This window comes from Trematomus bernacchii, unplaced genomic scaffold (assembly GCF_902827165.1).
Source record: "Trematomus bernacchii unplaced genomic scaffold, fTreBer1.1, whole genome shotgun sequence".
NCBI classification, from domain to species: Eukaryota; Metazoa; Chordata; class Actinopteri; order Perciformes; family Nototheniidae; genus Trematomus; species Trematomus bernacchii.
This window is the reverse complement of record NW_022988043.1, coordinates 8,466,279-8,479,744: the sequence shown is the minus strand read 5'-3', so window position 1 is coordinate 8,479,744 and position 13,466 is coordinate 8,466,279. Positions and strand designations below refer to the sequence as shown.

The 13,466-nt window shown below is 38.6% G+C and overlaps 1 protein-coding gene across 1 annotated transcript in view; it reads right to left on the bottom strand.

Moving 5' to 3' along the window:
- ipo11 (importin 11) overlaps window positions 1-13,466 on the bottom strand; it is a 115,413-nt gene that overhangs the window by 35,046 nt on the left and 66,901 nt on the right. Inside the window, exons 23-27 of the mRNA XM_034118473.1 lie at window positions 9,501-9,580; window positions 9,237-9,317; window positions 7,265-7,360; window positions 6,729-6,842; window positions 6,067-6,188 (exon numbers count right to left, since the gene is read on the bottom strand). Of these exons, the coding sequence (XP_033974364.1) occupies window positions 6,067-6,188; window positions 6,729-6,842; window positions 7,265-7,360; window positions 9,237-9,317; window positions 9,501-9,580 (493 nt within the window). The remainder of the gene's footprint in view (window positions 1-6,066; window positions 6,189-6,728; window positions 6,843-7,264; window positions 7,361-9,236; window positions 9,318-9,500; window positions 9,581-13,466) is intronic.

The window sequence follows — 13,466 nt, the reverse complement described above, 5'->3', positions numbered from 1 at the left end:
CCTGCGATGTCAATATCGCGCATGCGCATAAGATAAGATAAGATAAGATGGTACTTTATTGATCCCAATTTGGGAAATTGTTTTTGTTGCAGCAGCATAAAAGACAAGGCATTTTACAAGATTACGAGATTATCGTCACAACACGATATATCGTGCAGCCCTAAGTGCAGTGATGACGTATTTTTGTATGCCGACCCGGAAGTAAGCTGCATTCAGCCACTTGTTAACAAACATTGTTTTTCAGACACATAAACTCTTCAAAAATCACCAGTGGGGTCACTGCTGATGTATTTAATGTCGTAGAACAAAACGTAATCCATCTCTTAAATTTGTGTCAACCACAGACTTTATTTAGAGCTATTTTCGTGGTAAAAAAAAAGAAGTGCTAAAATGCTAACTCACTTCAGGGTTTTAGGCACCACTCCACAAGATCAGAAACACCGTCTCCGTGTCCTCCTCCACCATAAACAGCAGGAGGAAGCGGTTAGTGGCCTGTGAAGGTTGCACAACATTACATTTGAATCACTATTAGAATATGTATTAGTCCCTAAGCATAAGTACTGTACTGATGTATGTGGTGAGTGCAATAAATCAGGACTAAGGATTGTGAAAAGTTAATTAATGTTTGTTACAACTTTTGTATTAGCAAATTGAGGGCAAGGGGTATGCAATTTTGTATTGAATACTTATTTGAAAATATTCTAATAGCAGTCGTGAGACATTTAAGACAACTTGTCTAATGTCACAGTTGGCAAAGATATTGATATATTTGTAATAATTGACTTATCATTGCATGCAAATACATTACACAGATATGTACATGTATGCATTTGGAGTTGTCCTTGACATAGACATTCTTAGTCAACTAAGACAATACGATTTTAAAGAGAAAGGGAGACGTGCTCATACGTTTCTGGGAAATAAGTCAGTCAGCACCTTATAACCCTATAGCACTTAGAAAGTTTTGTCTTATTTGAAACCATTACAGACTTTTTGTGACTCTGTTGTGGCATCAGCCATTTTCTATGGTGGGGCAGCAGCATCTCGGCTGCTGACAGGAAGAGACTGAACAGACTGGTAAGGATGACCAGCTCTGTCCTGGGGAGTCCTCTGGACACTGTGGAGGTGGTCTGAGACAGGAGAATGGCAGCCAAGCTGTCCTCCCTGCTGGACAATGTGTCCCACCCCCTCCAGGACACCATGTCCTCACTGTGCAGCTCCTTCAGTGTCAGGCTGCTGCACCCCCGCTGTCTCACGGAGCGATACCGCAGGTCTTTCCTTCCTGCAGCGGTCAGACTATACAACCAGTTGACAACACTGAAATCATGCGCAGGCTCAGCTACAGCAAAGGAGAGTCCATCTAGTGCAGGGATGGACAAATGGCGGCCCATTAATATGCCGTTAATAACTGTGCAATATATACCTGGCTGCTAAATCCTAAGAACTGTTACAGGATGTGTATTTTGTAAATTGTGTAACTTTTTATTTTTATTATAACTTTTTATTTTTTACTTTAATACTTTTTAATGCATGCAACATATGTAACATTAAGCTGTCTGTGGCTCTTTTTCTGCTGTAACAACGTACATTTCCCCTCTGTGGGACTAATAAAGGTATTCTGATTCTGAGTAGCACTTCAAATGTTTTGGCTTATCGAAAACGAATGTACTTACAGGACTCTTGCTAATATAAGTTTGTATCTTCATGGTTTATTGCATTTATTGTAAGTAACTTTGGATGAGCTAAATAAAATGTAAAGTAATGATTAGTTGATGGATTTACTAATATACAGTAGGGCAGCCCTACAATGCAAGCTATAACCAGGAGCACTTCTTACACTTGTGGTGTTGTGTTGCAAGAAGAGAGATCAAATGGCTGAACTCAGTAAGGCAAAATGAACAAGGAGAATATTTGACTCCTTTGCACGTAGTTCATTTACTAACTTTCAGATGACCCCAATATAATGGCGATTAGACAAAATGTGAGCACAGCAGATCCCAGCCATAAAGATGTGCATATTGATTTCTTAAGGTCCTTGTTCTTGTTGCTTTTCCATCGTTAAGCAAACTGTCAGTGGTGATGAACTGGGAGTGCCAAAAAAATGGCTGAACAAGAGGTTCTGATGACAAAAGCAGTCTTGGGTGAAAATAGCCTCATGGCTGTGCATGTTAATACGAAGACAAACATTCCAGTGCGCTTAGATTGCACAAAAGTTTTTGAAAGTTCGAAATACATCTCATCAAAAGGACAAACAGGTTTCCTTCTTTGAATGCATGACTATGCTATAACTAAGCAAAAAAAGAAGAAGTTGACAGATCCAATACAAATCTGTTAAAAGTGCAAAAAGTGAAAAAGCATTCTGTCGGATGCTTTGACAAGACATTCTGAACAGTGATGCATCATCTGAAAACAGGAAGGATGCAATTTTCAATAGCAGCACCTACTCTGTAATATATGATAATAGCATAAACAAATGATCCATCGCTCTCTTAAATGAAGCAGACACAAACTGCAGGTTTATTAAAGAAAGTTCATTTCTGCTCCACCAGAGTGAAGCACCCTATCCAACCATGAATAACAAGAAATGCACAAGTGAATACTTAAACCATATATCACATGCCTGCAGCGGTTTCACACCCCTGTAGCGTTGCCTTTTTTACATTTCAAGGTTCAAGGTTCTTTATTGTCAATCTGACATAGTTACAGAGTAATTATGTAGTTGAAAATCTTATGTCACAGGCTTCTCCAACTATCCCTTGAAGCATATTCAATGCTGGACCACATTTTTTGTTTTAGACATGATTTTGAAGACGTAAAGTTGGAATCATACATTTTACAAGTCAACTGCAGCATGACTAAGGCTACTAAAATTAACTCTGCTAGTGTCGGTTTCTGTTTATTTAACTTATTTGAAGGAAGAGCCCTGACTGACAACACACATCTTTATAACAGATATCTATTCTACATAAAAGCCATTATTGATATGCCTTATTCCTAATGCCCAGAAACATCTATAAGCCATTGACCTCCTGTTAATCACCTTCCATGATAATATGTTTTCTCATTAAAAGAGATAAAACAAACTTCAAATAATAATTGCTAAGAGCGTTCGTAAATTGAGTATCTAAAGTGAAAAGACACACTTATCAGACAGCCTCATTTAGTCACATACAAAGGCTAAATTGTTTTCAAACATGCTCTTATCTCCCGTCTGCTACACACAACAGCTCATTTGTGGCACTAAATGATTGCTAGAAAAGCTTAGTCGGTCTACATTTACTTGTGATTATTCAATAATACTTTTGATTTGAAACAAAAAATCATTAGGGTGAAAATAAATGGTTTATCATGTAAATCTTTAAGATTGTGGTTCATTGTTCAATATCAGTAACACATACAGTATGACTTAGGCTAAATACCTCACTTTGTTACATCGTATAGAACTTTTTATATATTGAGCCATAAGGGCAGCTACGAACAAGATATGGACCTCTTCTGATTTTTGTTCCGACTATACGAGAGTTGATTAGTCATGCAGCACTTAACCAGCCGTTGCCGTCATAATTAATTTGCTGTTGAGAAGAGGATGGGGGCGTAACATAGGATTTCATGCCTGTCTATGAATACCATATCTTCATTTCAGAAAATGGAGCTTCACAAAATCTTGATAAAAACACGCAGCACCACAAAGGGAGATGGGACATCACAGTTACTCCTCTGAACCACTTCAAGAAAACTTTTACTTGGAAAATGAAATGAGAAAACTCCTTTGAAGAGAGAATAATCTTTTTTTTTCATTTGGTAGTTGGCCTTCCTGAACTTCTGCCACATTGAGGTTTTAAAAAACCCCACATTTGTCAAGAGATAGTTTTTGAAAACAATAGTTGGAGCACGATAACATGCTTTGTTATCAGGTTCGACTTTGCAAAGAGCTTTTTAAATAGCTTCCATTTGTGTACACGAGTCACACATGCTTTGGTTAATTTCAACCTCAGATTTAACTAAAACACTTTCTGCTCTGACTATTTGGCGCTTGAAGTAACTGTCAGAGTTGTACATTTCACATTTAACAACCTCAGAAGATTTATTTGAACAATAATCCACCACATTTCAACTAGTTGTGCTACACATATACAATTATCTAAATCATTACATACAGGCACAAAGGGAAGCCCAAACATAACTCACAGCAGCAGAAGCAGAGAAATGTCTCATGCTCTGAATAAACTGGCTAATTTACACATTTACCATTCACTGTGCATGTCTCTCATAGATGGCCCAGAAAGAGAGGTGGTAAGTTAGACAAAATACAAATGAATAGATCATGTTTAGGTGTCTAGAGTAGGGATGGGTATCGTTAAGGTTTTAACGGTACTACTACTTGTATCGATACCGCTTATCGATCCGGTCTTTTAGCGGTACTCTTATCGGTTATTTAGAAGAGAAAAAAAAGGTAAATTAACTAACAAATTGTAAAAAAAATCAACATTGCTTTTTATTTAAAGGTCACCTATCATGCTATTTTTAGGCAATAGCATAGGTCTCAGATATATAAAAAATATATAAAAAACATGTCTATGAAGTGTTTTGGTCAAAAAACCAAACAGATCAGTTTCTTTTTTTAACTGAAAAATAAATAAATAAAAGGGGGCGGAGCTTATGCTGGCTCATGCGGGACCTGGCAGATACTGTCTAAAATGCTGCGGTGATGAAACGCAAGGATTATTAGATCAAGGATTATTTCTGAAACAGTATGGAGCTCAAAGGCTTTCTCTCTTGCCGGTTATACCACAAGGTGAGTTTCTTTTTATTTCCTGCTTCTTCACACACATGCTCTCTCCAGTACAGGTTAGCTCTGAGTGTTAGCGATGCTAATGTAAACACCGACCATATTACGTCCAAAACAGTCGGGCATTGTTTCTTATAGCAATGTTTCTGATAGTGCTGTGGGTCCACATTTCCGATATTATTTTTGTTTATTTGGCAGGGACAATGCACAGTAATGAACACTTGAAACATTAAAATGTGTCAAGCGTAACAGTGCCAGATTTAGCTTTGAGCTAATTTCCATCCGCAGTCCCTCACATAAAACATTTAAGAAAATTACATTTTACAAACATAGCAAAAACAAAATACATGATATGCAAAAAAGTGCAAAAGAGCAAGAGCAGCATACACAAGTATGTATGACATGGTAATACAATATAGCAGCAACGACATATAAAGTGCAAGAGAAGATACAAGAGCTACATAAAGTGCAAGAGGAGATACCCCTGCAAATCTGGATCAGCTCCGTTGTATCCCCGTTTTTAGAGATTTGGGTACGGAGGAAAAGAGAGAGGGTTTTATTTTCTGACGCTGCGTGAGTTCCCTGACACACCGGGGACACATATTTATGTATAAAAGACATCAAAAAGTGCATTTTGCATGATAGGTCCCCTTTAAATTAAATAAGTAATATTTCACATCAAAAGATACAACAGTGTTTTAACAAATCGTAATAAATAATGTGATGACAGAACTGTAAACAGAATAGCTGAAACTTTAACAAAATAAATAACTCAGTTACCTCTAATCATTAACCCATGTTTGTATAATTTTGTTAACTCCGTGTGTTGCTGCTAGTATACATAACACCTGACGTGGAAAAGTTACTCGATGAAGAGATAACGCCGGAGCTTAACGGTACCACGTTCTTTAAGAATTCAGCCCCGGGCCCCTTTAATACCAGGGTGAGGTACCCATCCCTAGTCTAGAGGACATGTGCCCCATGTTTGCCTGCACTTTGCATCATACATGTGATGTGAAGGCTGATTTTGTGCGGCATTGTGTGGTATATGAAAAATGTAATGTCGTTATCCAATGTTTTAACAACCTATAATATGTTCTGCTGTTGGCGACAACTTGTTACGCAACACAGATCTCTCAAAGAAGGATAATTCCAACAGCTATAGTCAATAAAACATTTTTAAAAAGCTGAGTAATTCAATGTGTGAAGTATGTCTCTTCACTTCCCACAAGTTCAAAGCCACATCTGCACATAAATGAATGACACATGTTTCTCACCTGTTGTCGGATGGAAGAAGGGAAAGCAGAGCCAGAGAGGACAGCTTCCTCCTCTCCGGCTGAGTGATGTTGTCCATGCGGTCGACCCACATCTCTATCACACTGCCAAACAACTCGTCCATCTGATGAGGAGAGAGTGGGGGGACGGAAGTGGAGACACAAATAGAGGACATCAAATAAATATACAAAGAGTTTAAGAAAGAGTCACATAAAAAGAGACTGACAACCTAATATACAGTGTACCGATAGATATTATTTATATATTTAAATATGGGTCTACTTTTTACATAAAAGTGAACAAAGTCAAAACACGAGTGTGTGATGAGGAGAAAACTCTTGAGCCTTCATTTATTTAGATAAAGGCAGAATGTTAAAGGCACCTTGAGGCCATTTTGTGATATTGGGCTGTATAAATCAAAATGACTACAAAACCAGGAAAAGTTGCTCAGAGAAAAACAATATGTCAGGGTTTCACGGCGAATGGATGACCACTCAAAACGAGACGTTCTGAACCGATTCCCACTTTGAATTCCTTGGCTCATTACGCTTGGCCTCGTTCAGAGTTATCCCCTTTTAACGGGCACTTTGCATGTTATGTCTTCAAATATTCACAGAGACTTATGCTGAGGAGACAGAAATGAAGCGGGAACATCGAATCTCACCTTCTGGCTGCGATCCGTGGCCATTTGAGTGAGCAAAGAGGAGAAGAAGCTGGAGTTCTGGAGCAGGATGCGACCCATAATTCCTAGGTAGGTGGACATCACCACAGGATATCTCTGTACAACACACACACAGCGATGTATATACACAATCACTCATTTTGACGTGGAGACATAACCATGAGCAAATGCTTTTACATAAAGTAAAGTTCATTAAGCATGATAAGGGGAAAGATGACGGGTCTACTGACACAGCAGAATCCTTGAAAGGCATCCCTGTGACCCTTAACTGAGCTAAATGATCAATGAACACCACTATACAGTCTCCATATTGATTCATTTTTCAGTGACACGAAAGGGCAAACTGAAAGTAGATGCCGGAGCAGGACACTTTTTTTTTTTTTTAAGGTTTATTAGGATCAAATGTTAAAGTATTCAGTAAATTAGTGAATATGCACCATAGGGATTATTACACATATTTTCCACATTGTTCAATTCTTCATAATTCAAGTTCCGATCCGTGTTGAGGTAAAACTCACCTCACCGTCCACGATACCTCTGAAGACAGCTGGCAGCAGGGGCTGGAACATGTGGGCTCCCAGTATGGGGCTAACCTTTAAAGCTATCTCTACCACCTGCAGAGACACATGAACAGGGAGGATTAGAGACGGTACTCAGAGAGGAAAGTAAGGAAAGTAGCAAAGAGAAACAGAAGGGAGAACTTGGGCCAGAAAAGGAGTGTGCCAAAGGAGAGGCAGTGGGGGTCAGACAAAGGATGATATGAAGGCAGCAAAGTGTGGGAGGCCATGCGGGGCAAAAGGGAGTTAATGTGAGCTTCATTTTTCAAGAGATAATACAAGAGTGTAGAAAAGCCTCCTTATAATTGAGGGTCTGACCTACAGTGTGCAGCAAGGTCATTTCCTTAAGTTTCCCAAGAAATTTGCATGAGCATTTAAGGTGAAATAAAAAGAATAAGTACAGCAACAAAACAGTGCCACAATAAGATAAAAGTAATGTGAAAACGTTAATTTTTTTAACCGAATGCATTAATAACGATATTTGCGGATATTGTAGGGTTTAATATTGGTGCTTTCATTAAACGTTTATAAATATAAATTATCATCAGTATTGAAAAAATAGTGGGTAAAAGTAGAACAGCAAAAACATTCTGGTAAGTTCAGCTTCAAAAACAGGGAAGAAAACACTTCTGCCATATTATAATATCCAAAATATTAGATGATATCTAGCTTATATCCAGATATTTGCAGAACATTAATTGTTTGCACAGCATTACCTTCAATAAATCCTAACCTTCATGAAGGCCATAGCATTCTGAAAGGTTCAGAAATGCATGAGCTTGACTTGAAAAACACCTCAGTCATATTTACATTTGACAGGGACGGAATTCAGTTTCCCCGATCATTATTCAGGGAGACTGAACATCATTAATCCAGACTAAAACAAAATGATGATGCAACACTTTAACATCACAATTTGCAAATGTAAGCCTCAAATGAGAATGTTTAACTGAAAGGTCAGCAAAACACAGAAGCACAGGGACAGGCACTGAGAGGCTCTGTAAGTGTGTAAATGCATGTGAACTTTTCAAAGGAACACAGGCTTATTACTCTGATCCCTATGTTCTCAGGGAGGCCGTGTGTGGCGAGCTGCGGTGTGCACATGGTGTGCACACGGTGTGTAGGTTGACAGGTTTATTGTCCGCTGGCTCTCTCTCCATAGAACAAAGGATTAGCATGAGCCAGATGTGCCGTAATGCCCCTGAGCTTTACTAAGATAAGCTAAAGCTCCTTGGCATTCTGCATACTGAAGCGGTGCAAACAACATAAATGCACACTCACATGGACACACACACACTCCCATGGACACATACAAGCACTCACACGAACACACACGCGCACACTGAAGTAAACCAAGAAAAACGTCAGTTGAAAAAGTATTGTCCTGCTCATCTTAACCCATAAAAAAAAGTACTTATTTTAAAGTTAATGTCATTATCTTATTTAAGATTTTCTTTATGATAATCTATTTTAAATGAAGAGTTAAATTCAATAAACGTTGTGTTAAGTTTCCTTAATGCCTTTTCTGTAATGCTTTTAATTCCATTTAGATTTGTGGCCCTTACCAAATTGACCCAATTAAGGGGCTTGGTGGCTTGAGTGCAAAAAAGACAGTAAAAAAGTTCCAAATTGTGAATGCTGGAAAATGAGAATCTATTAGAAGTGAGAATATCAAGGCTCCTCTAGCAATATAACATAGTATCAATTCACAAGCAGCGCTGTCAGTTTGTTTATGGGTGTGTGTCTGTGTATGCAGCATTTAATGTCTATCCTAGCAAACATGCTGTTCAGTAGGCCAACCAGACAAAACAAACCAACACTGTGGTGGAACTTAAGAAGGGAGGGTGAATAAAACAACCCTGAGGGAAGAGAGAGAACAAGAGAATCAACAGAAGTAATAAAGTTATGTGGAAGAGGGATAGGGTGAGGGTACCTTGAGCACTTGGACCTGTCCCTCATCTGTGATGTCTTTCAGCAGAGCGCAGAAAGCTCGGCACAAGGATTCTGCATAGTTCTGAGGAAACATATAGGCAAGGGGGAGTTTTACATTTTACGTGGATTAAACATTTTACTTTATGTGGATTATATTGCAGTTTAAAAGTGTGTGTGAGTGAGTGAGTGAGTGAGTGAGTGAGTGAGTGAGTGAGTGAGTGAGTGAGTGAGTGAGTGAGTGTGTGTGTGTGTGTGTGATTCTCACCTGTAAGAAGTCAGTGGCAGACAAATATAAGTAGGCATTAACGATCTGAAAGCAGGTTCGCATGTTCTCCGAGCTCATCTCTGAAACACAACATTAGATGTTAAAATTACCAATTAGACAAACAGGGTATGTGTTAAGGTAGGGATGGAAACAAATTATGTAAAGTCATGTATGTAAAATGATAGACAAACTGGATTGTGTACAACAAGCTTAACAACCGGGGTTAATCTCGTCCATAAAAATAACATCAAGGTTTTTCTTTACTCTGTAACAGGTGCTTTGATGTTTTATCAAACATGCTGAAAGGAACTTCAACCAACACAGAAAAAAGAAAAGAAACACAAAGTGGTAATTTTAGAAAAAGCTTTTTGCCTTCAATTAAAAAATAAACAAGTGGCTGCTTATTTGCCAGCAATTAGAGGTTGTAAGAGAAGGTGAGAATCTACTAAAAATAACTGAAGCTTAATTGTTAAGCATGCTGTTGCCTAATTGTAACAGCATGAAATCCTTTTTGTACCTTGTCTTGTTTGTCTGATCTTTGCCTTATATATATATATACATAAATGTGGGTGTGGTTCAAGAGTGCATGAAGCTTGGGAGTAGGAAATGGGGAAGGGGCAGCTGAGCAAAAATATATTTTGCTGAACAAAAGGGGTTAAGGGAGAGAGGGAGAAGTTATGGTGTTTTGAGTCTGCTTCAGACCAGGACGAGAGAAAACAGGACACAGAAGAGAAGGCTGATCTAGTTTGCAAATAGAAAGCGTAGCTGATTAAAATAAGGAGGACATGAGCAGTATGAGACAGCTTAAATATACACCAGAACTTACATATAGACAGAAGGATATAAGCTTTGATACTAATGTAAACTGGCATGGTAACAGACCTTAACACCAAGAATAGACTCAGTGGGTAATACGGACACACACGGACACACACATAGAGTGAGAGGTCAGGAAGAGAGGAGAGGGGACTGAAAGACAGCTGATGGGCAGACAGGAACTAAGACGTTAACACACACATCTGCATGCAAACACTCCAAACACACACCGAGCATATAAACCAAGACTATCATCTGGGAAGTGGCCATGAAGGCTCTTTGAGTTTAATCAGGTTAGCTTTGAATACAAGGCTATGACGGCAATTATGTGGGTTATATGTTGGTGTCTAGGGCATGGTTTAGATGTGTGTTGACTATCATCAGGCGGTGAGAGGTAATCATTAAGTTAATGATGTTTTCTATCTCATTCCTTGAATATGTTCTTTTGTAACCAGTCTGAAGCTCAGTGCCTGCCTTTACAGAACAAGGTCATTACCATTGTCTATTTTATTTATTTTAATGTGTGTTTGCCATATATATTGATTTTGTTGTATTGAAAATCTCGAAAAATGAAATATATATATATTAATGGGATGGGAGGAGAATCACAGTAACTGGTAAGTACTTAGAGGACGTCCAGTCTAACCATGCCAGTGCAAACAGGTTAGAGTTGATGTATGCAATATGTTATCCCTAGCCATCTGCCAGCCACGGTGAGGTAATGAACATAATGTGTTCTAGCATCTGTTATGTGTGCAGGTACATAATGTATTCCAGGGCCCTATTTTCTAATTCAGTCAGCACACATAAATATTCAACACAGCCATCATAGCAGGGAGCAGCATTACGCTAAACACAGGCACTGTGCAGGCTGGTTAGGTGAGCTCAGATCAAGAGAGGACACTGATTGATTTTAAAACCAATCAGCTGCAAAGATGTATGCAAAAACAAGAATAAGTACAAACAACAAAGAGTCATGGTGTAAAATGTCAACGTGACATTAAATGTGCATTAAAGGAATTGCTCTGATGTTCCCTTTGTTATTGTGTGCAGTATATTGTAGCATGGGGCGACAGACAGGGAAGGATGATCGCTCCACTACAACAAATGCTTCCCTGTGGTCAGGTAAGGCCATTATTTGTCTAAAGCATAAAGCAAAGGCAACAGATTGCTTAACAGTGGGTGAACAAGGACACTGTCATCGGACAAGGAAGCATGACAGGTCCGCAGTACTGGAGCCAAATAGATAATCTTTTTTTGTTTTTGGTGCATTTTGTGAATGCAAGTATTTCATCATACTAACTAAAAGGCTGATTTATCAGTTTCTGTAGTACATGGAGTAATACACAAGGGAATCTACAATGTTGTCCTTATTTTTATATTAAGTGACCTTCAATGATATAAATCAGTAAAAACAAACCTATAAAATATGGATAGAAGATACCTGAGACTTCACCGTTGTATGGGTACTGTGAGGGCTTTACACAGATACAGTATGTGCTGCTGTTTGGGAAATAGATACACCAACTACTTTAGTGTGCTAAAGTCCAGAGGTTTCTCAAAGTAGGAATTGAGGCCTAATATCACAACATTGACATTGGGTAAAGTATACAATCCATAACATTTGGGGATATATTCTTATTAAATCGAAACAATGCAGCTCAGGTAAATAGCATCTGTGCACGACATGTATTTACAGGCTAGGTACAAATGTTTCCTTGTATTCAAGGAATGAGGCAACACATTCTAAATGAATCAACCTGTACTGAATTACTTTGTCCTAAAGGTTAACAGGGCTCTGTACAGTTATATTCACAACAGTATGACCCTTTCAGCATCAAATATTAAAACTAATAAAATGCATCGAGCAATTCCTACAACTTTAATACCTGCCAATCATGCAAATTATTATGCACTGCAACAAGAAAAAAAGGACGTGTTTATTTATGCGAACACACACTCGCCTTGAGGGGAACACAACCTTGAGAAAGGGCAGTAAATAGTCAAGCACTCCGAGAGCAGCGATGTCTGAGCCGTGTCAAACTGTTATGTACACTACACTCAAACAACACACAAGCATGTGTGCACAACCTCTGAAAAACCCACAATACTCAGTCAACACAAAGGGTTGTTCACTTGTATATTATAAACTAATCAGTAGATAACAATAATTGACATACTACAAATATAATTGACATACTCTTCTTCATGTGTTTAGATTGTAATTCAATGTTTTGTGCATCTGAGAAGCAGAGGAGAAAGAAAATGGAGTGCAGATTTAAACAAGCTTTAGGCGATATCAAAGTAATAATGGTTGTGGGAAGCAAGTCTCACAGCTTCATATCACAAAGTATGGAAGCTAAACACATTAGTCATCATACTGAGCCAGACCGTGTAACTGAAACAAATTGCGATTCGACGACAGGAAGAAGGCTTTGAACCTCTGGTGCTGGTGACATATGCCTGAACAGCTCTAACAGCAGTCCTCCAGCAACAGCTAATCAACCTCTTATATCATTGCTTTGAGCTCAGACGCCACCAGTATGACTCCACAGGCGCAGGATGATACAAATATGTAAGGGACTGTTTATGAGCGAGATACAAGACCACAGGCACATATTGAAGGCAACTCCAGATTAGATAGCAGGGAAGCATAAGCCTGGACTGACACATTTAACAAAAGGTTATATCTGGAGTGAAGTGTGACCCCAGGAGGAAGAGTCCTAGGACAAATCCTGAGACAACGAATGCCTGGTGCTGTCGATGAAAGAAGCAATTGTCTGTTACATACAATACTGCACCAGCTTACACTAAATCCCTATTTTTCTGGGCAGAAAATAGGGCTTTATACCCAAGAGGGTAAAAAACAAGTGTGGGGATGATTGTCATCCTGAGCATCAGTAAAATCATAAACTTATTTTATGGTTGGTTTATTTCAGTTGGAAACATTTTTGCCTCAACTCCGTGAGCGCTGAAGGCGAATGCTGCCCTAGTTTTAGGAGTCTTTGGGTATTTTTTCACTTAATCTCACATGTATTTTTACAGATATTTGACTTTTTCTTACTTTGTTCACTATATTCTCTTCTAAAAAATTATATTGCAGGTGTAATTAGTTGTAAACACTTAAATAACAATGCAATCTGACCACAC